At 36.9% G+C, this 27,233-nt stretch overlaps 1 protein-coding gene across 2 annotated transcripts in view; it reads left to right on the top strand.

Moving 5' to 3' along the window:
- Positions 1-27,233, top strand: part of TBC1D12 (TBC1 domain family member 12) — a 124,506-nt gene that overhangs the window by 67,063 nt on the left and 30,210 nt on the right. Inside the window, exons 3-9 of one of the 2 annotated variants that reach the window (XM_043982871.1) lie at positions 2,345-2,460; positions 13,287-13,369; positions 16,671-16,788; positions 17,131-17,237; positions 22,759-22,839; positions 24,216-24,310; positions 25,359-25,430. In XM_043982871.1, coding sequence (XP_043838806.1) covers positions 2,345-2,460; positions 13,287-13,369; positions 16,671-16,788; positions 17,131-17,237; positions 22,759-22,839; positions 24,216-24,310; positions 25,359-25,430 — 672 coding nt within the window. Of the gene's footprint in view, positions 1-2,344; positions 2,461-13,286; positions 13,370-16,670; positions 16,789-17,130; positions 17,238-22,758; positions 22,840-24,212; positions 24,311-25,358; positions 25,431-27,233 lie in introns of both variants that reach the window. The other variant, XM_043982870.1, reaches the window with a different exon arrangement.

The following is a 27,233-nucleotide window of genomic DNA, read 5'->3' as shown; positions in this document are numbered from 1 at the left end:
CACATCTTGCCTTACAGATTACAGATTCCTTGTGGGCAGCGACTATTCTTCATCTTTTCTTTTTGCTTAATTTTTTGTTGGATTGAATCAAGGGCCTAACATTGTTTCATACTAGATGTTAGTATGCTACATTAATATGTTAATGAAATAATGCCATCATTTACATTTATCCTTGAGTACTTATCTTCTATGTATCTCCTGATTAATTCTGCCAGTACGACTTTGGTGAGACTCCCTTCCTGGAAAGTCATTTTCCTTTTATGTTTCTTCACTCTTTAGGTTCCTCTTCTTCCATAAATTCGACTCCAACCACTCTAACCCATATTGGTCTCTTTTGAATCTATATTGGTCTCATTTAATTCTATATTTTCTGGTATTTAGCAGGTGTTTTTTGTATGTTCAGTTTTGTTTGTCCAGCTGGATTATGAGGTCATCGATTACAGAGTCTGTGCCTTATAAATTGTGGGTAATAATGCCTAGAAATATTTTTGAATTGCTTTGTATTCTTTTTATATCCACAAAGATGGATAATATATCCTGTATCGTAGAGCCAAATACTTACTGATCTGAGTAGAAATTTGTTACTGTACTTTGCTTGAGCCATTTTTGATGTTGTGCACAATGTCCATTGATGATACAGGGTATTCTGGTAAAATGTAAATGCATTTTAGCATCAGAGGCTCTGTGGAATAGTGGAAAGAATGCCAGACTTGTAATTAGAAACACCTGGATTTCATATGTCACCTTCAAAACTTACTTGTTCCAGGGGCAGCTGAGTGGCATCAAGGCTGAGGTGACATTAAGAGTGATGATGGGGGACAGCTAGGTGGTGCGGTGGATAAAGCACCAGCCCTGGAGTTAGGAATACTTGAGTTCAAATCTGGCCTCAGACACTTAACACTTACTAGCTGTGTGACCCTAGGCAAGTCACTTAACCCCAATTGCCTCACCAAAAAAAACCCCCCAAAGCAAAAAACTTACTTGTTCCAATTTCTCACTCCGAAAAATAGAAATAAGAATACTTGTAGTATCTATTGGTATTGTTATACAACTGAAATGAAATAATGTATATACGATGCTTTGCAAACCTTATTGCACTATATATGTCAGAATTTATAAGCATTTAAAAGAAGTAAATGTTCTAGGTGTTCATCACACATTTCTTTACATTTTTGAGAGTGACACATGGCTTCTTTGGCCCATGGAACCTAGGGAGACAGCCTGGTGTAGAGCAGGGCTTTTTAAACTGTTACTACTCATGGCCCTTTTTCACCTGAGAAATTTTTGTGCAACCTCGAGTATACAGCTTTATAAAATAGGCATACACAACCTTTTACTGTTACCGAATTTTTCACAACTCTCACATTCAGTTACTCAATCCTGAGACTCACAGTTTAAGAAGCTTTGGTGTAGAGTACAAACGCCACTCAGCCATGAGCCAAAGAGGCCTGGCTCTCTAAAATGTGTGAACAGATTAAGTCACTCCTCCATAGTTTCCTCACCTACAAAATGAGGGAGTTGAATGAAAGAACCTTAGGCCTGGAGCATCTTTGAATATCCAGATAGGTTTGAGACCAAGGTTATTAGATAACCTTGATGTGATTGCATGAGTTTAATTCAGTTTTGAATTTCTTTTCCTAGCACCTGAAAATCTGATTAATTCCACTGGATGAGCCAATGTGATTCAGCCACTTTAATCTTTTTTTTTTATGCCAGCTGGTTTATCACCCAATAATATAAATTATCACTTAACTTCTCTATATGGCTTTTAAGTGTTACCAACATTCAAGTGGTTTATATGTATTATTTCTGACGCCCTGTATACAATATAGCTGAATAATTTAACACCACGTTTTGGTATTTAGTCTAAAGTACAATGTTTTTGGTTATTTCATTACTTTTCTGCATTTTTTTTTTGTGACTTTTTGATGGAATTCCTAGACATTCTGTCAAATTTCTGAATTTGATACAGTGTGTAACAAATTACATAATTACTCTAGTGGTTTTTGTTGTTGTTTTGTTTTTGTGGGGCCGTGAGGGTTAAGTGACTTGCCTTGGGTCACACAGCTAGTAAGTGTCTAGTATCTGAGACTGGATTTGAACTCAGGTCCTCCTGAGTCCAGGGCTGGTGCTTTATTCACTGCTCCACCTAGCTGCCCCTCTGGTGGTTTTAAAAAAATAAATTTTTATTTTTAAAAATCTTTTTTCTTGTTTACCTGTAAGTTGTAAGTTAATATATACATACTTCTTTGCTGCAACATATCTTCAATAATTAAATAGTAATGATTAAATAAGAGTTTAAAATGTAAAATCTTTGAACAATATGTATTATTTTTAACTTTAGGAATATGAAGCACGAACAGGAAGGACATGTAAACCTTCACTTCCATCCACAAGACGTAAAAATTTTGAATTTGAACCACTTTCAACCACTGCTCTCATACTTGAGGACCGACCATCGTAAGTGTTTTAATGATCATTAGTAGTATTGTTATTAATAGTTTTAATTTTAAAACGATTCATATATCTTAACATATTAAAGGTATATTTGACATTCTTTGGAAACTTGCTTTTGAAAAAATCATTCCAGAAAGATGTTCTGATAAGAAAAAAACTACATTGTTGATTCAGAAGCCATAAGTAGATTCTGTAGATGTTGGCATGAGCTAGACAGTGATGCATTAAAATTACTTCTCTGCAATTTATAATCTTAAAGAATTGTCTAGAACATGGAAAGGTTAAATGATTTGTCTATAATCACAAAAGCCAGGATGTGTCAGACATTGAACTTGATCCAGGTTTTCTGGATTTGAAGTTGGCATTCTGTCTTCTATGCCTGACTGTCTTTTTTTACTTAAGCTCTTTTTAAAAAGTAAATTTTTATTCATATCTTCTGTATTTATATCACCTACATTCTCCTCCATCACACAAAAGAAATCCCTTATAGCAAAGAATAAAATAAAGAAAAAGCATTTTAGCAAAAGTTAGCAAACACACCAAAAACTCTTACATTTTATATAAGGTATTTTGCTCTTAGAGTCTCATGCTTTTTCGAAGAAGTGGAATGATGTTTCATTTCATATCTCTTCTTTGGGGACAGGCATTATAATTTTGGATCTTTCCATTTCTGTTGTTTTGTTGTTGATCTTTTCATTTCCAGTTTTATTATTTTGTATATTGTTTTCCTGGTTCGGCTTATTTCTCATCAGTTTATATAAATTTCCTATGCTTTTCATTATTCATCTCATAATGTTCCAGTAATGCATGGATACACACGTATATATGTACACATATATGTATATACACATACAGAGATAGAGATACACCCACACCCACATCATAACTTGTTTGATCATTCCTTACTTGATGGGCGTCTTTATTTCCAATTCTTTGATACTACAAAAAAATACTATTGTAAATATTTTGATGTACATAGAACCTTTCTTTGTTTTTTAATCATAAAAGTATTTTATTATTTTCCAGTTATAAAAATAGTTTTCAACATTTGTTTTTTATAACATTTTGAGTTCCAAATTTTTCTTCCTCCCTCCCTTCTCTCCCCCTCTCCAAAACAGAAAGCAATCTGATATAGATTATGTGTGTACAATCAAATTAAACTTATTTCTGTATTAGTCATGTTGTGAAAGAAGAATCAGAACAAAAAGGAAAAACCTCAAAAAAGAAAAAAAAAACAACCAAAAAAGTAGAAACAGTATGCTTCAATTTGAATTCAGATTCCACAGTTCTTTTTTCTGGATGTGGAGAGCATTTTCCATCATGAGTCCTTTGGAATTGTCTTAGATCATTGTATTGCTGAGAAGAGCTAAGTCTATCACAGTTGATCATCACACAATGTTGCTGTTACTGTGTAAAATATTCTCCTGGTTCTGTTCACTTCACTCAGCATGAATTCACTTAAGTCTTTCCAGGTTTTCCTGAAATTTGCCTGCTCATCATTTCTTACAGCACAATAGTATTCCGTATACCACAACTTGTCCAGCCATTCCCCAATTGAAGGACATTCCTTTGATTTCTAATTCTTTGCCACCACAAAGAGAGCTGCTATAGATATTTTTGTACATGTGGGTCCTTTTCCCTTTTTTATGATCTCTTTGGGATACAGACCTAGTAGTGGTATTACTGGGTCAAAGGGTATGCACAGTTTTATAGCTTTTGGGGTATAGTTCCAAATTGCTCTCCAGAATGGTTAGATCAGTTCAGAATTCCACCAACAGTGTATTATGTTCCAATTTTTCCACAGCTTCTCCAACATTTATTATTTTCCTTTTTTGTCATATTAGCCAGTCTTATAGGTGTGAGGTGGTACCTCAGAGTTGTTTTAATTTGCATTTCTCTAATCAATAGTGATCTAGAGCATTTTTTCATATGGAAATAGCTTTGGTTTCTTCATCTGAAAACTGCCTGTAAATATCCTTTGACCATTCAATTGGGGAATGATTTGCATTCTTATAAATTGGGTTAAAGAACTTTCCTTTTCTTTACCCTTTTGGGGTGTATGCCAGGCTGTTGAAGTTCTGGGCCAGAGGGTATGGGTATTTTAGTTATTTTTCTTTGTATAATTCCAATTTACTTTCCCATAAAAGTTGTAAATTTGTAGTTCTACCAACAGTTTATTAGTGTGCCTATCTTTTTACAATTCCTCCAATATTGACTATTCTTGTCTTTTATCATTTTTGCCAGTTTTCTCAGTATAAGATGAAACTTCAGGGTCATTTTAATTTGCATTTTTGTTATAATTAATGATCTTCAGAGTGGGAGAGTGTGTTAATGGGGTGAAGGGAGGTGGGTGATGCTGCTCTCCCTCATTCATTGGCAAACAATGAGGAGATGATTTCTGTTGTCTCATCAGAAGAGGGGTTGCAAGAGAATTCAAAAGGAAGCAGAAAGAAGTAATTAAGTAGAGAGGAGTTGAAATTGGTGGTCTCTCAGCTTAAACAAGGGTGGAGGTCCCACGGAAGAACTCTCTAGTCAGGGAAGAAATCTGTGTTTCAAATAGGAGATCAGAGACCTTAGTGGCAGAGATAATGCATTGGAAGGCCACCTTTCTGAGAGAGTGTAGTGTTTCCATGAATAAAAATCCTGGCCCAGGAAAAGGGTTGTGTAAGCTCCTAAGGGCAGTGTGTACCTAGAAAGGGTTTGGGGTGGACATGGAGCTAGGGTGAGGTGGCCTGGTCATTAGTAAAGAGAACAGTCAAGGAAAGAGAAGAGGTAGAATTGTACTGTGTGATTTAGAATTGGTACCAAGCAGCATTGCTTCTGTCCAGTATTTCTTCCCTTGTGAATTAAATCACAAATTTCTCTGATTCTTTTAAAAAGTGGTACGTGCTTGCCACAAATAATAAAATTTCAAAATAGACTGGAAGGGAGAAGGAAGAAAACAAAAAAAAGCAATACTTCTTAGAAAAAGATGCAGTAAAAAGAAAACTAACCAACATAAGAAATTGGAGGGGAGCAGACAGCAAAATTTTGTACTATACTACTAATAACATTTTATATAGCACTTTAGAGTTTGCAAAGCATTTTGCAAATATTATCCCATTTATATGCTTACAACAACCCTGGGAGCTAGATGCTATTATTATTTTCATTTTACAAATGAAGAAACTTAGGTTGACAATTAAAATGGTTTGCCAGAGTCATAGAACTAGTAAATAAATGTCTGAAGCTGGATTTGAATTTGGGTCTTCCTGACTTCAGGCCTGGTACTACCTGCCTCTGATGTAGGAGGCAAAAAGGGGTTAATAGAAAAAAACCTAAGACCCAAGCTTTAATTCAGATATTAGCTCTAAAAGGTAGTCAGACCTCAGTTAATGGATAACTTATGTTAGGTTCTCATACCCATAGTGATCAACATTCATAATGGACCAGAATGGGTCAGGTCAAAATAACAATAAAGGAAAAAGACAACCTATAGAAATTCTAATGAAAAATGATTCTATTTTGAAACTAGCCATGGGAATCAGAAAGAGACGTGCGCAGAAAAGGCCAAAATTGTCCCTAGATTCACCTTATGACATGTAAACCCCCAAAACACACCTCCACTGAAAAAGGTACCCGCCTTGGGGGTTGGCTTAGGACCCCAGGAACTCCAAATTAGGATAAGACCTCCCCTGTACCTCCCCAGAGGTGGAGAATATTATAATGAGAAAGATAGGCCCTCCCTTGTACCTCCCCAAGGTGGAGATTATTATAATGAGACTGATAATCAATTTATTCATACTATAAATATAACTGTCTTTCCTCTCCTTATTCGAGAGATACCTTTCCAATATTCTGGTTCTCTCCCTGTGGTAACCTACAGTATTGCAATAAAACTTGGGAAACTGAGTCACTGAGTCTTGTAATTCTTTTGGGACGACTCATGATCAATTTGACCCCAAATTCCAGCCCACATCACCTCTAACACTTAACTTAGATGGGGAAGGAGAAGGGGAAAAAGAAGAAAACTCAATTTTTAAAAAAAGGAAATGCAATAACTTAAGTAAAACTTCAAACTAGGGAAAGGGAGGCATGTGAAAGCAGGGCTTTCACATTTCACATTCCTACTACTATGGTAGGAATAGAGCCCATGGAAGCAAAGATGTATCAGAGTTGTTTAAGCAAAAGTAATTGCAGTGGCAAAGGATTCATTTAAAAGAGGAAGAGAATAAAAAAAAAATCTAAAAGGAATGCTAAAGAAACTAAAGGAGGAAAGCCCAAACCTCACTTTCATAGCTTTAAATGTGAATTGACTAAAAAGTACAATAAAATGAAAGGTAGAATAGATGAAAAAACAAACCCCACCATCTGTTGCTTATTGGAAACCAACATGAAAAGTAGAGATTTTCACTCTCACAATGGGAGGTGGGGCCAAAATTCACTATGCATCAGATAAATCCAAAAGAAGCTGCAGTTAGTCTTGCCAGATGGATATCAAAGAGCTCTCCCATATTCTCCTTTTGGGAATGCTGCCCCTGGAACCAATCTCTTCTTTTCCCACCCAGCTGCAGTCCTCTGGATATCATTATGTGCCTGCCCCCCCCCTCCCAAATCCTCCACCACCAGCTTCTTTTTATGTGTTGTCTTCCCCTGTTAGATGCTGTGCTTCTTATGGGCAAGGGCAGGCATTCTAGGTTTTGATGCAGTAGGTACAATGCCACCTCCAAATTCCAACATCTGGAGGACTGTTTCACATTAGACCTTCTCCACGACAGGGGTAAACACCCTTGGTGAGAATGTAACTTTTGTTTTTATTCCTTACCTGACATTAATGATCTCATGGAATAAGGTTATTTCTGCTATATCTTTCAAGGGTTTTTCTATTATTTTGGCATGCAGAGGAGGTACTTTTAGGAGGTAGTGTTCTGTTTTATTGAATCCAGTCATTTTTCAAGTCAAACTATTATAAGCACAGTGTGGGATCTTATATTTTCTCTGGGAATTTGGAGTATTTTTAATGGCCCCTTAAAACAAAGACTTCCATTTATTTATTTATTTATTGGGGGGGTGGGTGGGATTAAGCGACTTGCCCAAGGTCACACAGCTAGTAAGTGTCATGTGTCTGAGGTCTAATTTGAACTCAGGTCCTCCTGACTCCTGGGCCAGTGCTCTATCCACTGCGCCACCTAGCTGCCCCATTTTTATTTTATTTCTAGATAATATTTTATTTTTCTGCCAATATCATGTTAAAATGATTTTTAACATTTTTTTAAAAGTTTTTGAGTTCCAAATTCTATTTCTCCCATCCCTTCTTCCCCTTCCCTGAGATAAGCAAAAACATTTCCATATTGATCATTTTTACAAGAAGACTTAAACAAAAAGAATGAAAGAAAGAAAATGAAAAAGATAATGTGCTTCAGTTTGTATTGACAGTATCAGTTCTTTCCCTGGAGGTGAACAGCATATTTCATCATGATTCCTTTGGGATCATCTTGGGTCATTGTCTTGCTGAGAATAACCAAGTCATTCATAGTTCTTACACAATATTGCTGTTACTGTGTACAGTGTTCTGGTTCTGCTCACTTCACTTTGGCATTAGTTCATGTAAGAAAGATTCATATTTAAATGCCAGTGTTCTTCTGGCATAGATGTATGGGTGCAAATCATTGAACAATAGTTTTTCCAAAGAAATGAAAATGAACTTCTCCCAGATACCATGGTCAGGATAAGCAGGCTGCAGTGCATCACAAACCATGAATGTTCAAGAACAAATGAGGAAAAAAAAGACATGTGCCAGTCACTTGGTACAAAGGGGTGGGGGTGGGGGGTAGCCAATGGACTTCCCAGATATAAAGAAACTGACCACAAACTTTTTGAGTCATAGATCTATCTCATCATACCCTCTCTGTCCTGTGTTAAAATATTTTTAAATGACTAGCCTAATTTGAGGGGGCTAATCTGACCGGAGGACTAATCTGGGGACTGTTGACTATTTGACTATCTGACTTCATTAATTTAATATGGGCCGTTTATAAAGTTCCACCACACTGCTCCCAAACTGATAGACTAAAGATTAAGAAGGCTCTTAACTAAATAATCAAAGCAGAGTTTATTTATGAGATACTATTTCAATTTAGGAATACAGGGAAATAAAGCACAATCTGACTGCTTTCCTGCAGTCTCTTTCCACTGCTTCTCTTTCGCACCTGCTGTACTTGGAACTTCTTGAATACAATAAGGGCCTTAGCCGCCTCTGGCCTCAGGGCAAGTTACACTTTCCCTGGTTTGTATTAAGGCCTGTAATCTTGTCAGACCCGTCTCTCCTTTTCCCAGCCAAACTCTCCTCCGTCCTTGTCCCAGCTCCCCTCTAGTCAGCCTCTCTCCTAGTCCATCCTTCTCCTCTACTCTGTCCTCTTCTACTCACCCTCCCCTCCTAGTCTCCCTCCCAGGTCTATATATACACCTTTTCTTCTCTCCACTCAAATCTCGGGGCTTCCTTCGCCCCCACAGACCAAGCTAATCCGCCAGCCAGGGCTGCAGCTGGTGGTGGTGGGGTGCCTCAGCACAGGCTATCCGGGATCCGCTCAGGTCAGAGGGAGCTGGGGGCTTCCCCCCCCCCCCCAGCTGTCTGACCTGGCATCTTGTATAGCCCACGGGGCTTTTTCACTCAGCTGAAGCTGAGGAGGAGGGGGGAGACCCTGAGGGCCTAAGGCTTTCTAATCTCAGCCTAAAGGTAGGGTCCCCAAATCAAAATAAATTTCCACACCTGCGAGCTTCATTCCTGCCTCACCAGCGGACTGTTGCACTGTTGCTCACTGAGACTAAAATGGAACTCATTATTTTATACCCCAAACCTACTCCTCTTCTAGACTTCCATATTTCCGGTCTCCTAAGTTTGTAACGTTAACATTATTCTCAGTCCTTTATTCTCTGTTAACTTACATATCCAGTCAGTTGCCAAATCTTGCTGTTTCTGTCTCTACAACAACTCTTTACTCATAGGTAGGCCCTCACCATCTATTGTCTGTATCATTGTGGTATATTTCTGAATGGTCTTTTATTCATTTGTCTCTCTACAGCTTTAAGGACAGACCTGACTCTGTTACTCACCTTCTTCCTAAATCCCCTGGCTGACTGAAATTTTAGTTGTCCATGTTTTATATTTTCCATATTCTTTACCATTCTCGAAGATGTATTAAATATATCTTTTAAGAATTGAGGAAGTGGTTAGGCAAGAGATATTGTAGACCTAGGTGGACAAGATTCTAATTAATATGTGTAATTAGTATTTTTGAAGCTAAACATCAGGGTATAAAGTAGTCAGCTGGAGTAGTCAGATGGGAGACACTTGTCAGGGTTTAAGAAACACCAAACAAAATAGGTTGGTCAGAAGGTACTTAAGGCAAAGCAGTTTTAGGGCCTTAGGAAATTCCATGGTTTTCTGAAGAGCTGAGATCATACTTTTTTTTTTTTTACCTATTGTTATTACTGTTAGATCTGGACAATAAAAACTATTTTCTGCCCTGACTTAGAATTTGTCAGCATATATCAGGTAATTCCAGGGTATGTTGTAGATTGGTAAAATTATTCAAGGAAATGTGATTGGTCAAGATGGGAATGGGGAGAAGGGAAGGCATTTTTTTGTGTGTGTACTTTTCATGTTTTTTCTTTCTTTTTCTTTTTCTTTTTGCATACAACACAAAACAGTTTGGACTTTATTGCTTTTGCCATGAAACTGTTGGCTTTTCCTGTTTTCCTGAATATATTATATAATGAAGTTGTGCAATGAGAGCATAACACTATCAATTGCTCCTTTTTTTCTGCTGCCAAATTAGTGGCCTTTTCAAGCAAATCTCTAGTTACTTCACAATATGTATTAGAACAATTGCACTCTGCATGAAACACTGAAGATATGGTAGCCAGGGATAATGTATAGAAAATTCAAAACTAACGTTAAAGTAACAAAAAAATGGGTTTGTCTGTGTGTATTTAGGATTTTTTTTGGGGGGGGTGGGGCAATGGGGCTTAAGTGACTTGCTCAGGGTCACATAGCTAGTAAGTATCAAGTGTCTGAGGCTGGATTTGAACTCAGGTCCTCCTGAATCCAGGGCCGGTGCTTTATCCACTGCGCCACCTAGCTGCCCCCCTATATTTAGGAATTTAAGGGAAGTTTGGCCAACTTTTATCCTTTATGGATCTCAGTTTCTTTATTTGTACAATGAGTGGTAGCAGCAGATGCTAAGGTTCCTTTCAGCTTTAACATAATATTTGAAGTGATTTTACTTTGTGATTCCATTAAAAGGAGACTGGATGAAGGTCATCTAAAGAAAGCTTCTTCCCCATCACTGTTTTGAAGTGTGGTAATAATAGCGTATATTTATGTAGGTGATTTTGTGCATTGTCTCATTTGATTTTTTTGGGGGGGGATGGTGAGGCAATTGGGGTTAAGCGACTTGCCCAGGGTCACACAGCTAGTAAGTGTTAAGTGTCTGAGGCCGGATTTGAACTCAGGTCCTCCTGAATCCAGGACTGGTGCTCTATCCACTGCGCTACCTAGCTGCCCGTCTCATTTGATTTTCATGACAACTCTGTGAGATATGCGGTATAAATGTTCCTATGCCATTCCATAGATAAGAAGCTTTGGCTCACAGAGGGTGTGTGCGTGACATGACTACAGTGGTGTGTAAATTACCTGGGACAATCAATAATTTTGATATGGTTTCAATTTGTGACAGTACTAGTAATACATATTTGTTTATACTGACATGAGACTCTTAGAGTATCTTATCTTGACCAGATGAAACCAGAACAAGCCATTATCACTCTGTGGTTAAGTACGGATTTTGGGGCCATGCACACATTTTAGTACTCTAATTTGTTATGTTTTAATTCTGTGTCTTTTAAGAATGGCTTTTTTTCCCCCCAAGGAAAAGTATAAAAATTGTAGCTTTTAAAATCAACTTTAATGACTGTTGGAAATACTCCCACAGTTGTTATTGGTCTGGGGAAGTGGGACATTTTAAGGCTCAGTCACACTAAAATGCAAGGGAAAGTTCGGTCAAAAACGAAAAACACCACCAATTGCTGATAAATTAATTATTGATGTAAAATAGTCTAAATAATCCTCAAGAAACAAGCAAAGACCATGAGAAGGAGCTGGAGGCTGGGGGAGGAGGCAGGAATATTGATTCCTTTACAATGCAGTGTAAACTTTTTGACATTGAAAGAACAGCAAGATGATGAATGAAAAGACAGTTGCAGACCATTGCTTTATATTGCTTATCGAGGGCAAGACAACAGAAGGTGTTAAAAAGGTGACTGAAGATTGGAAAAAAGTAATTTTGATAGCTAAGACTCATTCAAAGCTCAGAAAACTATTGTCAGGTTAGGTGAGCTTGTGAGATCTAAGCAAGTTTATAAGCCTGTAAATGTAAATACTCAAAAGAGTTTTAGGAAATTTTTGACTTCCTATAGTGTTCGAAGTCCTTATCCTCATTGATAGGAGTTATGAACTTTGGCACATACATACATATACACACATGCATACACACCTACATATGTATAAATGTGTATATCTGTCTGTCTGTCTGTCTATCTAGAGAGAATGCTGAGAAGAGTTACTCCGGAATTACAGATATTCCCAAATGGAGATTCAGTACTGTAATGTGGCCTGTGCCAAACCACGTGCCACATGTCACAAGAAGTTCAGGAGCTTATTCAAGAGATGGAAATTAGACTGAGAACTCTCTTGATTTAAACCTCATTAAAAACCTAGGGGTTTAGGGGCAGCTAGGTGGCACAGTGGATAGAGCACCGGCCCTGGAGTCAGGAGGACTTGAGTTCAAATCTGGCCTCAGACACTTAATACTTACTAGCTGTGTGACCCTGGGCAAGTCACTTAACCCCAATTTTGCCCCCCCCCCCCCCAAAAAAACAAACAAACCCTAGGGGTTTTGAATCAAGGCTAGATTTCGGGAAAAAAAAAGACTCTTCAGCTTATATATGTTTGATCACCCATGTGATAAAAGTATGGTTTCATGATGAATTAAAGAATAGGTATCAGAGTTTGTGACCATGGTGCCAACTTGTGTAGAATAAATGATGGCAGCAAAAAGACATATTGAAAGTTTTTTTTTCTTTTCTTTTTTGCTTATTGTATTGTATTTATTTATTTTTGCAGGGCAATGAGGGTTAAGTGACTTGCCCAGGGTAACTCAGCTAGTGTCAAGTGTCTGAGGGCAGATTTGAACTCAGGTCCTCCTGAATCCAGGGTCATTGCTTTATCCACTGCGCCATCTAGCTGCCCCCAAAAGTTTTTTTAAAGATGTAAAAAGTTGTAGGTTTGTTCTAGCATATTGATAAATTTAATTAATTTGTTCTGATTTGATATCAATATCACTGTAAGTGTAAGGACTCCAAATTCTGTGTTTTTCCCTAAAACAGCATGCTGCCTCTCATTGATTCAATAAAGCAAAATCTAGTTTGTATGTATTATAAGTGCCACATTTGTAATGTAGGTAAAATTTAAATGATCAACTTTTGAATCAAAAAGAATTGTGACTAAGATATGAAACATATAAAATGTGTGATTGGCCTTTCCATAATCTCTGCCTTGAAAAAGAGCATGATCAAAAGTCAGGCTTTTAGGGGGCAGTTAAGTGGCACAGTGGATAAAGCACTGGCCCTGGATTCAGGAATACCTGAGTTCAAATCGGGCCTCAGACACTTGACACTTACTAGCTATGTGACCCTGGGCAAGTCACTTAACCCCCATAGCTCAGCCCCCCCCCCCAAAATAAAGTCAGGCTTTTGGAAGAGTTGATTGACTCTAGCATTTTATTTTTCAGAAATCTTCCTGCCAAATCAGTTGAAGAAGCTTTACGTCATAGACAAGAATATGATGAAATGGTGGCTGAGGCTAAAAAACGAGGTACGAAATTATTAGAATTTAAGTCATTGATTTGTTTAAACCATTGAATGAGAAGAATAAGATGTCCACCAAAAATATGTTAAAATTTGAATGATTCTTTATCTGAAAGCCCAGTAATTGTGCTTTTTATTTATTTTATTGGTACCTTAAAATAGTTTATTCACTTTAGTTCAGCTTTAATTGAGGGAATATTATAGCAATTATTAAAAATCTCAGTTAAGAACATAGTAGTACCCTTCTGTGATCATATCTGACTTTCAGGTATGCCAAAGATTTATCAGGGAAAGTTAAGGGGCAGATAAACTTCCTGTTTTCCCAAAGGTACTTTTTTGTTTTATTAAAACATAGTAGCTCATATTGCTGTTACTGCTGTCTTCACTTATAAACTTTCTTAATGATTTTTATCTGTGGTCTATTTTTATCATTTTGATATCTTGAAATTGAATTACTTTATGTATTGAATGGTTTAGGAAGAGCTTCCTAAGTGTGAATGTGATTAAATTTGGAAATGGTTGAGCTAGAATTGCTTTTGGAAAAATATTTTCTTGTCTCCAGAATCCCAGTTGTTGAAGCTGTCACTTTTTATTGTTACCTCTTTTTCTAAAGTGTGATATTAATAATAGGAATAATATTATTTCTTATAAAAACAGTATTATTTACTAAATGTTAATTAATACAGGGTACTATTTGTTCTTTAGATGACAGCTCACATAAGTTTAAAAATTGGCAGAGGAGATGTGTTTTGCATCCTTGTTGTCCTTGAAGTAGGCATCTCTCAGTTAAGAGCATAACCCCTGCCTAACTCATCCTTTGCAATTCAAATAAAATAAAAATGTTTGCAAAAATTATGTTACATTGACCTGTACGTTGTAAATGTGCTGATGTAAAAGATATTTTTGTAGTACTTCCTATTTATATATCACTTTACAGTTTACAGATTACTTCCCAATACATTTTATTCTCACAACAATGCTGTAAAGGAGGTAAGGGAGGCATTATTATTACCCCATTTTACAGATATGAAAACTTAGATTCAGGATGGTTATGATTTGTCCAAGTGGAACAACTGGGACTACATTTCTGGCTTTCTGATGCCTAACTTGGTGTTCTTTTCAGTTTCCTGTTGCCATAGCAATAGCAGAAATTAATTATCCTAGTAACACCTGTTTATGGCTTTTGTGAAACTTAGGAAAATAGGGTTTCTCCCATATACATAATAAATTGTTTTTATATTTAAATATTTATTGGTTTTTGGGCAGCTAGGTGGTGCAGTGGATAAAGCACCGGCCCTGGATTCAGGACTACCTGAGTTCAAATCTGGCCTCAGACTCTTGGCACTTACTAGCTGTGGGATCTTGGGCAAGTCACTTAACCCTCACTGCCCCGCAAATATATATATAAAATCAGTAAATGTGAAGTACCTACCATGTGCAAGTATTGTGCTAAGTGCTAAGGTTACAAATACATATAAAAACAAAGACAGTCCCTACCCTCAAGTAGCTTATAATCAATTGGGAAAAGACAACACACAAAAGGAAACTGAAGAGGAGGGGTGGGGGAAGAAGGTACCTGATACTGAGGCATGATGGAGAGTTCCAAAGACATCCAAAAGCAGTGGAGCTGGTGGGAAATGCGGAGGAAATCAGTGCTGACCCTCCTCTTTAAATAGAGACCCAGAGCCCATGGCCCTGTCCTCCACTCAAAGGGTTCAGGCAGAGGGACAACTGTGAGGACCAGGAAAATTCAGTTTTTCAAGATAATGAGATTTTCCAATGATGAGTTTCCTGGGGAAGGAAGGCATTGATGGAGAGGGCCAAAGAAGTCCAAAAGCAGTAAAGTTGCTGGGGAGTGTGGAGAAAAACTGTGCTGTGGTTATGTGAAGTCAATAATTACTCCTGATTACTTAAATTCGTTTTACTATACAGTATTTGCAGTATTTCCAGTATTGAATTCTTAGATGTAGACTGCTAAATAACACCATTCAATTTATGGTTACGTTTTCATTTATAGTAAAAATTTATTATAATTGATTTTTCTAGACCTGTGATCCATTCATGTAAAGAAATCCTGGAGTGCAAATTCTTTCCACAGATGAAAGATTATTAGCGAGTTTACAAGTTAAAATATCAGCAATTTGCTTGGGGAAATGTGATTTTAAGCAAATTGCCCAGGGTCATAACCACTAGAATGTGTCATAGGCAAAATTTACCGCAGGCCCCTTTCTTCAAGATTAGTTGGTTATCTACTCTGCTTTTCTTTCTTTTTACTGTTATAATTTCTCTTTTATCTAGTACTTTATAGTTTACAAAGTGGTGGGTATCTGGAGACTTAAAGAAATATTGTTCTGATGATGTGTTTGTTTCAAGTATACAATTTTATGCATTTTCAACTTCTTTTTTTTTTTTTTTCCCTGCGGGGCAGTGATGGTGAAGTGATTTGTCCAGGTTCACATGGCTAGAAAGTGTCTGAGGTTGAATTTGAACTCAGATCCTCCTGAATCTGGGGCCAGTGCTTTATCCACTGTGCTACCTAGCTGCCCCCCATTTTGAACTTCTTTATACATTTTGTATAAGAAAAGAGAAATCTTAAAACAATAACAACAACGAATAGTGATAAGCATCCCAATTTAGTTGTATGATGGGTTTTATGTCATTGAATCAACTTAACCCCATGTAATTCTAGTAAAAAGTTGCCAGTGTGAAAGAAGGGTATCAATTGGTTCTTAAGGAATTTACATTTTAATAGCTTTTTTTAAAAGATCTTTTGTTTTTACTTCCTACATTTTCCCCTGTATCTCTCCCCTTTCATCCTTCCTGGTGAACCATCCTTTGTAATAAAGAGTTAAGAAATTATACTACTAAAATTATTCCTGGTACTTTTGGTCCTTTGATAAACAAATTTGTGTTTCGATTTTTTTTTGGTCAGGAAAGGAGAGAACAGTATATAACAAAGTTGGAAAAAAAACATTAGACTTAGGGATCAGGAAACCTGGGTTCTAATCCCAACTTTGCTGTTAACTAGCTATGTGACCTTGGCCTTAATCACTTAATATCAATGAGCTTCAGTTCCTTCTAAAGTGAAAAGGTTGAACAAGATGTTTTCTTAGAACTCTTCCACTGCTAGTTATGAAATGCTAAGAATTATGAAAGTAGAATTTTTTTTTCCTTTTTCCTCCAGTACTCAGAACACTTTTAAAAACAGACAGCTTTATAGACTTAGGTAGAAGTAACTTTTATTATGAACTTAGAGAGTTTTAAAATGGCTTATTTAAAATGATTAAATTCTTTAATGTTTCATGCAGAAATTAAAGAAGCACATAAAAGAAAAAAAATAATGAAAGAACGGTTTAAACAAGAAGAGAATATTGCAAGTGCAATGGTGATATGGGTCAATGAGATACTACCAAATTGGGAAGGAATGTAAGTAGTTACGTGTTATTTAATTTATTATATATTTTATATAAAAATGATTTTAATGCATCTTCTTTCCATTTTTTCCTTATTTCTCAACTGTCTCTTAACTCTAGCTATTTAGTTTCAATCCAGTCATAATTATAGAAAACAGTTTTCCTCAAAAATAATCACTGCTTCCATTTGAAATGCTATACTTTTGTGGGTTTTGGTCCTTTGATAACATGAATTCCAAAGAAAGATTGCATTGCATTCTTCCCAAAAGTTGTAGGCTAGGTAAGTCATGATATAACTATTAGTTTCACTATTAGATAACATTCTCTTCTCCTCTCCCTCCCCCTTTATTTTAAGGCGTAGTACAAGAAGAGTTCGAGAATTGTGGTGGCAAGGACTGCCCCCTAGTGTTCGTGGGAAAGTATGGAGTCTAGCAGTGGGAAATGAACTCAATATCACTCCTGGTTTGTATTACATGTTCCTACATATACCAGTATATGTCATATTAGTAGTATTGTGTTTGTTCAGTTAAATTCAAAGGACATACTATCCTAGGCACCAGGGATACAAAGATGAAGTGGGATGCAGTCTCTGCCTTCAGAATACTTGTAATTTAGTTGGGGAGGAAGAAGGGGTAGAGGTGGGAAAAGTATAGATTTAAACATCCTATAGCACCATTCTTATTTTTTAGATTGAGGGAACTGAAATGAGAAGTGCCGTGCTCAAGATTGTAAATGACCATGCCAAGAAATTGGAAACCAGATTCTCTGACTCTAAGTTCAATGTTTTATTTTTTAAAAGTATGCTGTCTCCTCTAGTCAGAGTATGAGCTCCATGAGAGCAAGGACTGTCTTGATTGTTCTATTTAAATATCCTGTGTTTAGCACAGTGCTTAGAGTATAGTTAGCACTTAACACTGGAAGGACTAGAATTTTAAGACTATCTCCAAGGACCAAGCAGATTTTTGGGTCAACTGCTGCACCTGGCACTTCTGATTTAATCAGTGCTTTTTTATTCATTCATAAAGGCAATTACAATCTCATAAATACTGAAGGGGTCCAGACAATGGTATTTGAAGCTTGAAATAGGTGAGATCACATGTCTTGAGAGGATAGGGTAACTTTTCAGAGATGAGAAACATCAGAAGTAGAACTTGAAAGACCGCACCCGGTCAAGATGGCGGGGGCCACCATTCCAAACATGGTGGATAGGATGTGAAGGCACTGAAAGAAGAGGCCAGAAAATACGAAGGAGGAATTGGTTGTGCATGCATAGGAGAAGCATAATACATCTGGAGAGGCTCACTTGAGGCCACTTAATGCCATGCTGGGGAGCCTGCATATTATTTACCAACCAACAGGAGTGTGTTGGAGGGTTTGGATGTGGGAATGAAGTGATCAGGCCTTTGCAATAGGAGGATTTCTTTGACAGCCGTCGGAAACGTGAATCAGAGAGGGAAGGACAGTAGTTAAGAAGCTGTTATAAAAGTTCATGCAGAGATAATCAAGTCTGAATTGGGATAGTGACAGTTAGTAGAAAGATAAGTGAGAATGTAAGAGGTTATACAGGCAACATCTCACAAAGAGACTCTTCTATGCACACAGTGAAGGAAGGCCTCTTTAATGAGAGTACTAGTAGGGAACAAGCAGGGTTTCACAAGTGATAATCCATAGTAGACATTTTTGCCACCCCACAATTGACTAGAGGATGTAGTGAATGCCAGATTCCACTGTAGTTCTCAGGAGGCTCCCAGACTATCACTTCTACTCTGGGTTTGCTTTCCTTTCTTCTCAACCTTGACCCAGTAGTTAACCGGTTTAACCTTACATTTTTTCTCTACCCTCATATCCCTTGTACCCTCATCCTAATGTCCCTCATCCCTTCCCACAATTCATAATCCTACTTATGTTCTGATGAAATGTGTGTTCAAAAAAAGTCACACACATGGTGCTGACTGAGTCCACTGCAAACTTGTTACTTAATTTCAGTTGGTGCCTCATTGTGGTCCTTCTCATTCCTTCACTCCTTCCTACCTGATTCTTTATTCTACTCCCCATAAAAGCCATTCCAGAGCTGCTCTTTTCAAGCCTCCTACATTACCCTTCCCACCCTTTTAGCAGATTTCACCTCCTACATCATTGAGAAAACAGAGGACATTCACCAGATACTCCCTCTTCTCCCCTTTTCTATGATCATTCTCCTATTCTCTCCTCCAGTGTGTGAAGTCTATAGTCTTGCCAAGATCAGATCCTCTATGTGTACTCTTGATCCTCTTCCCTTTTTTTCCTCCTGCAAATTGCCCCCATAATTTTACTGTCAACCTCATCTTTAATCTCTCCCTTTTTACTGACTCCTTGTTGCCTGTGAACATACTCAGATTTCCCCCATCATGAAAAAAATTTTTGTCATCTGACTTCATAACTTTATCAGTCAACCTGATTCCTTAAAAGTGACTAATCTGAATTTGATTGCCTTTTCTCAGTATTCATCCTTCTTGACTTCTCTGCAGTATTTGAGGCTGTCAACCCTGTTGAGCTTCTGGGTACCCTCTTCTCTGAGTACTCTTAGTTCTCTTCTTATTGTGGCTTCTCCTTATTGTTCTGCTTCACCGGATTGTTATCTATGTCCTATCACCCAACTGTGGGGATACTCTGATGCGTCTAAAGACCTTTTCTCTTTTTCTATATTCAAGTCTCTTGGTGATCTCATCAGCTCCCATGGTTGGATTATCTTCTTTATGCATATAACTCCCTGGAGCCACCATGATAATTGCCTCTGATGCTTGCCAAATGTGTGACCTTGAACATGTCACTTAACTTCCCTGGGCCTCAGTTTCCTTATCAGTAATAAAACAAAAATGAAGGAGGTGGATTAAATGTCCTTTGAGGTCCCTTTTAGGCTTAAATTTATGATCCCATGATCCTAATTGTTCTCTTGAGCTCCAGTCCCTTATCACTAACTATCAAACCGGATCTTCCATGGTATCTCAAACTCAACATGTTCAAAACAGAAGTCGTTATTTTTCCCTTTCAAAACTCATGCCTCTTCCAAATCTCCCTATTAATGTCAAGGGCACAGTTTCATCCTTCTATTCACTCAGGTTCATAACCTCTGAGTGATCTTTGACTGCACACATCTAGTCAGTTGCCAAGTTTTGCCAATTCTGCTAATATCTCCACAGTGTCTTTGAGCCTTTGCCCTTCTGTTTAACTCAGTGGCTACCACTCTAGTTTAGGCTCTTGTCATGTCTCACCTCAATTATTGAAAGTCTCCTTAGTGGTCTTGTCTCTTATCCATTCTGTCTTCCACACAGCTCCATAAGTGATTGATCTGAAGTGCAAGTATCACTCTGTCATTCTCCTCTACTAACAGTCAAAGTAGTAGCTAAGGTTTACATATCTGTCACTTCAAGATTTACAAAATACTTTACATATCTCTTGATAAACTGATCAATAAACAACAATGGCTCCTTATTTTCTTTAGGATCAAATGTAAAATAGTGGCATTTAAAACCCTTCATGGCTTGGCTCCAACATGTCTTTCTAGAATTATTATACATTTTTCTTCTAAATACACAGTATGATTTAACCAAATTGGCTTGTCTGGTATCAACCTCTCCTTGTGCCTTTGCATAGGATGCTCCACCTTGTGCTTAGAATGTTCCTACTTATCTTAGAATCCCTCGTTTCCTTCAAAGCTCAGTGAAGGTACCACTTTTTACATGAAGTCATTCCTGACTAGCTATTAGCTAGTACCTCTCTGCCCCACCGGACATCACCTTATACATATTCTTATTTATGTACATGCTGATTCTCTCCTATAGAATCATATGCTCCTCCTGAACATGGAGTATTTCTCATTTTTTCATCACCTAGCACAGTGCCTGGCACTTACTAGTTGCTTAATTAAGAAGCATTTAGTCCCTACTATGTGCCTACTACCATGCTAGGAACTAGGAATAGAAAGACAAAAACAATCATGATCCCTTCCTTCAAAGAACTTATTTTAAAAATTACACCTGCCTTGTAATCCAAATCCTAACAGGCCTATTCTTAGCTATACACTACACCTCAGACACCTTAACCGCCTTCTCATCAGTAGCCCACATCTGTCGAGACATAAATTACGGTTGACTAACCCGAAACCTTCACGCTAACGGAGCCTCAATATTCTTCATATGCTTATTTCTCCACGTAGGACGAGGCATCTACTACGGCTCATTCTTATTTAAAGAAACATGAAACATCGGTGTTATTCTCCTACTAACCGTCATAGCTACCGCCTTCGTAGGATATGTTCTCCCATGAGGACAAATATCCTTCTGAGGAGCCACAGTTATTACCAATCTCCTCTCCGCTATTCCATATATCGGAACTACCCTTGTAGAATGAATTTGAGGGGGATTTTCAGTCGATAAAGCAACCCTCACACGATTCTTTGCTTTCCACTTCATCCTACCATTCATTATCATAGCCCTGACTATTGTTCACCTCCTATTCCTCCACGAAACTGGCTCAAACAACCCCTCAGGAGTAAACCCAGACTCAGATAAAATTCCATTCCACCCCTACTACACAATTAAAGACGCACTAGGATTTATCTTAATGCTCCTTGTACTTATACTCTTAGCCCTATTTTCTCCAGACCTACTGGGGGACCCAGATAACTTCTCTCCCGCCAACCCCCTTAATACACCCCCTCATATCAAACCAGAATGATACTTCCTTTTCGCCTACGCAATTCTGCGATCAATTCCCAACAAACTAGGAGGTGTCCTAGCCCTACTCGCATCCATCCTAGTACTACTCATCATTCCCCTTCTTCATACATCTAAACAACGTAGCCTAATATTCCGACCAATCTCTCAAGCACTTTTCTGACTCCTAACCGCTAACCTATTCACCCTTACCTGAATCGGGGGCCAACCAGTTGAACAACCTTACATTATTATTGGACAACTGGCATCCATCCTATACTTCCTCCTTATTCTCATCCTAATGCCCCTAGCAGGTTTATTCGAGAATTATTTACTAAAACCTAAATGAAGACATCCAAGTAATTTAACAAAAATATTGGCCTTGTAAGCCAACAACGAAGGTATACCCCTTCCTAGGGCAATTCAACAAGAAGGCCAAAACCCCACCATCAGCACCCAAAGCTGATATTCTAACTTAAACTACTTCCTGCAAATTTTCAATTTATATGCTATCCCAGAAAAGTGTAACCATATTGCTCAATTAATTATTTGGCTGGTAATAGTTTGAAGGAGTCTTTGTTTTCAGTTAGCCAAAACCTAGCTAACAAATCAAAATACTACTACTACTAGTAATAGCTAATATTTAAATAGTGATTTAAGGTTTGCCAAGTACTTTACACAGATTTGTATGTATCTTATTTGATTTTCAAAGCAACTCTGGGAGGTAGGTACTACTATTATTCACATTTTACAGATGAGGAAACAGGCTGAGAAATTCTAAGGAATTTGCCCAGGGTCACATAGCTGACGTCTGAAGCAGTATTTGAACTCAGTTATTGCTCACTTCAGGTCCAGCTCTCTATCCATTGTATTACTTGGCTTCAGTGAATTGTTGGTAATTTACCGTAGGCAATAGTAATCTTCATTGGGTGAACATAAGGTAGAAGTTAAACTTTTCCCCTGTAGCCTCCCTCCATTTTGAAAGAGATCTTTCAGCAGTGATATGTGTGGTTGTTTCTGGGGTTACATTTCTTGGGCATCTAACACAGTTAGATGCATATTGTTAAGTACTTAATGGATTCTTGTTGAATGATTGAATGTGTAACACAAAAAGGATTGTGGGAAATAAGGACTTCAACAACTTCATTACTGGTGGGCTAGGAAAGTTTTGGTTTCTTTTTTACTTTTATAAGTGTGAAGTTGTTTAGTAAATATTTGAACATAAATGTTCCAGTCTTGTTATTTGGTCTTAAACTTTTAAAAAACTGTTCTGCATTTTTCTTTTGCAGAACTTTATGAAATTTTCCTCTCCAGAGCAAAGGAACGATGGAAAAGCTTCAGTGAAACAAGTACAGAGAATGATGTAGAAGGTATGTCATTGTCAAGTGTGTTATCTCTTTATTTTATCCCTTCTACTTTGCAACCTATGATTATATTAGCATAACAGACTTATTTACTGACATCCTGCCTAATTTAAGCATTGAGTTGATGCATTTAGGGTAGATGTTCTAGTTTTCCAATATCAGTAACCATAAGGAAGTACATTCTACTTTTGGACAGTTGTTAGATATTTTTTCCATTTTTTTAAATTTGTAAGAACTCTTGCTCTCTATAACTTCCACAAATTGTTTCTAGTTCTGCCCTCTTGAGGCAGGCAATAATTGCAGCTATCTGAAGTAAAAATAATAATAATGACAATAATAGCTGGCATTTATATTGTGCTTCACCCTTGGCAAAGCTCTTTACAAATATTATTACATCATCATGGCAACTCTGCCTCTAAACAAAATAATTTGGACACAACATATTTTGATCTATTAAGTCATGAAAAAAATTAAATCTTTCTTTTTCTTTTCTTTTCTTTTTCTTTTTTTTGAGGCAATTGGGGTTAAGTGATTTGCCCAGGATCACACAGCTAGTAAGTGTCAAGTGTCTGAGGCCAGATTTGAACTCAGGTACTCCTGACTCCAGGGCTGGTGCTCTATCCACTGTGCCACCTAGCTGCACCCCATTCTTTCTTTTAAATTTTTTTTTTTTAACGAGGCAATGAGGGTTGTGACTTGCCCAGGGTCACACAGCTAATTAAGTGTCAAGTGTCTGAGGCTGGATTTGAACTCAGGTCCTCCTGAATCCAAGGCCAGTGCTTTATCCACTGCACCACCTAGCTGCCCCAGTTAAACAATTTTTAATTAAATTATTAGATTTGGGGTCAAAAGACCTAAATTCTAATCCGTGCTTTGCTAAATTTCCTGTATGACTTTGGACAAAGTCTCTTAATCTTTCTGGTTCTCAGCTTTCTCTGTAATGTGAGAGAACTGGGCTGGATGATAGCAGTCAGGACTCTCAAGACCTTTCTTTTTTTCATTTGGGCATTTTTTTTAGTATTAACTTCAGTTTAAAAAGGTAATTGGTTAAAGGCCTTATTCTCTTCCATATTAATAAAAAGTTATGAATCTACTTTGGGGAGTAGTGACTTCTGAGAAAGTGTTTTGTTTTGTTTTTTATTTCCTGGAAGGAAATAATTGGTCATCATACCATATAATTCTTTGAATAGATTAGAGACCAGAAATACTGAAGAAGTGAGGTGATAATTTCTCCATGTTTTTGATAATTCAGCTTTAGTTCTTTTGATTTAAGACTTGATTTTTATTAAACAAATCTCATGTATTCATTCCTTGTACATAATAATAGGCATTATGGAAACCAAGTAATTATTTTATTTTATTTTATTTTATTTACTTAGCAGATGTTGGTGTATCTGTTGCTGACCGGGAAGCTAGTCTGGAATTAATTAAGCTGGACATATCTCGTACATTCCCTTCTCTCTACATCTTTCAGAAGGTAAGGCCTTTCACTCAGCTCATAAAAAATACTGCTTTATTGTAATAACCAAGAGATCAGACTATCTAATTATGGTCTACAAAAAGGCTAAATTAAAAAATAAACAGAAACATTTAAAAGAGGAAGCTTATTTCATAGAGCTACTCAAAATACATATCAACTGATGCTGCTCACCAGCCAGGAAGATTTCATTAAGCACCTACCTTGTGCCAATCATGGTGCTAGGCACTAGGAATAAAAGTTTAGAGTTCTTGAATGGATTTTAAATGATTTCTTATTTTTATTAAGCATTTTATTTTGTTGATGTTTCTCAGATCTTACTGGACCTTTCCTCTGTTATGAGTAGGAAAAATGTAAAGAAATTTATCACAAAGACTTTTAAAGTATTTCTTGAGCACCTGTCAGGCTCAGAAGTTGATATTGAAAACAGCTATCTGCACTCAAGCTTTCATTAATGTAGTTGCTTTTGGTTTTAAAAAGCAGGACTGTTAATTTAAATTTTATTGTTGTTCACTGTATTTTATTGTGTTATTGTTATTTTGGACATCCATTTCTCCTTTGATAAATAGAAAAATGATTTTAAAATGTTCACATTATCAAGATTTCTAATGTTCTGTAGCATTAATTAATACAATTTTGGAGTTCTTTTATTATTGTTTTCTGCAGAATTAATTGCCTCTAAACAAACTAATTTGGGCACAGCATATTTTGATCTATTAAGTCATGAAAAAAATTAAATCATTTTAATCAAATTATCTACATTGTATAAATTATGAATGCATTTTGTTTAGCTACCTTTGTTTTGTTTTATTATTTAAAAATTAATTTTAATGTAGAATTGTTTTTGTAATAACTGAAGAAAGTACAGAAATCATTTTGAACAATATTGATAATGGAATAAATGGAAATAATAAAAATAAATGGAAAAGCTCTTTTTGAAGGAATTATATTAAAATTTGACATCTTAGAATTTGAAAGTTAAAAACATAGGATCTGAATACTAATATGCACTTTCAAAAAATAACTTTGTTTTCCCCCTCCTATTAAGGGTGGTCCTTATCATGATGTCTTACATAGTATCTTAGGAGCATATACGTGTTACAGGCCTGACGTTGGTTATGTAAGTATTTTCCTTAATCCTATAATTTTAGAATATTCTGTTCCACAGTGAAATTTTAATCTTTGGATGATTTGCATCTATGTATAGTAGATTTCGCTAATATGTCCTAACTAAGCATAATACTTGATATAAGATTCTGTACGTGTGTTGGAAATGCTTCTTAGCTTCCCAGGATGAAAGGCATAGAATCTGTAAAAAGCTAATGCAATTTTGACAAATCAAGTAGCATAAAGTGTCCCACTGGGTACTTGCTAGATAGTCTGTTGTGGGGCGGAGTTGAGGTGGAGAGGGGAGAGTTATGTTTAGAAGCAACAAGTCATAGTCATTTTTTAACTTCCTTGAAGAGTCAATGTAGTCTATTGCACAGATTTTCCGCTATACATATTAAATCAGTGAACATGGAATAGAGATAGGAACTAGACCTATAAATTCATTCGTATAGGATACTCCTGGATGTGGAAACTCTCTCTCCCAATGGAGGTAGGAAGGCATCTTACCTGCTGCCCCTTACTGTCTTAAAAAGTTAACTAGAGGGGCAGCTAGGTGGCGCAGTGGATAAAGCACCGGCCCTGGATTCAGGAGTACCCGGGTTCAAATCTGGCCTCAGACACTTGACACTTACTAGCTGTGTGACCCTGGGCAAGTCACTTAACCCCTATTGCTCTGCAAAAAAAAAAAAAAAGTTAACTAGAGCACTGAGGTTAAATGACTTGTCCATTGTCACACAACCAGGATGCATGACAAGACTTGAACCCAGGTTTCCTAGCTCTAAGGGTTATACCAGTAATTTTCAAAACAGGGTTCCTTTGCTCTTAAATATTATTGAGGACCCAAAGAGATTTTGTTTAAGTGGGTTATAGCCATTGATTTTATGTATATCTCTATTTAAAAAGCAAAATGTCATTATTATCATGAAAATAGTTTTGGTCTTGTAGATGCCCTGAAAGGATCTTGGGAATTCTCAGGGCATCACAATTTGAGAACCACTGCATCGTTGCCTTTCTTTACTCTGGCTTTATCTGCTTTCTGAAAAAGGGTAGCTATAGGGTTTTGTATCTCTCCTCGCCTGGATCACTGGGCAATTTTCTGAGCCCCAAATAAGTCATTGATATGTGATATGTAAACTTTTTAGCTGGCCTTTACATTAGTAGGTCCTATACATGTGTGATTCTATCAGTTCACAAAATTTTCAACACATTGCTTTACATTTACTGGTATAATTGCAGTCATATATTTGATAGCATATCCCATCTAATGTTAATAACTTGAAAAAGTTTCATAAATTTGGAAGAGATTTCAGAGATTGTCCAACCTACTCAATTTACAAATGAAAAAAGTGGCTCAGGCATGAAATATTTTTTAAAATGACAAGAAAAAAGATTTTAAGCCAGTGCTTAAGATCTTGTGGCAAGTTAGTGACAGAGCCAGGACTAAAAATCAGATATCCTCTTTAGTTTAGAAGATTTGTTTTTAATTTTTATTAACATTCTTACTTCCTCAAAGAAGAACCTTTGATCAGTTGCTTATTTACTTGCAATGCCTTGACCTCTTTTTTACAATACTTTTTGAATATAATTTATTTTGATTATTATATATTATAGATTATCCACATGAACAGATTTTTTTTTCTTTGTCATCTGTGTTCTTCTCCTGATAGTTTGTGATACAGTAAATACTTGAATTGAACTTTGAGAGGTGTTATATCTGACAGATGATCATGCTCACTACCTTTAAAGTCAATCCATTCTCCTTTTGGATAATATTGGTTGTTAGGAAGTTTTTCCCATCTGTAGTGACTGAATT

This window comes from Dromiciops gliroides, chromosome 2, assembly GCF_019393635.1.
Source record: "Dromiciops gliroides isolate mDroGli1 chromosome 2, mDroGli1.pri, whole genome shotgun sequence".
Lineage (NCBI taxonomy): Eukaryota > Metazoa > Chordata > Mammalia > Microbiotheria > Microbiotheriidae > Dromiciops > Dromiciops gliroides.
Note: the sequence above shows the minus strand (reverse complement) of the source record. Positions and strands in the feature narration are given on the sequence as shown.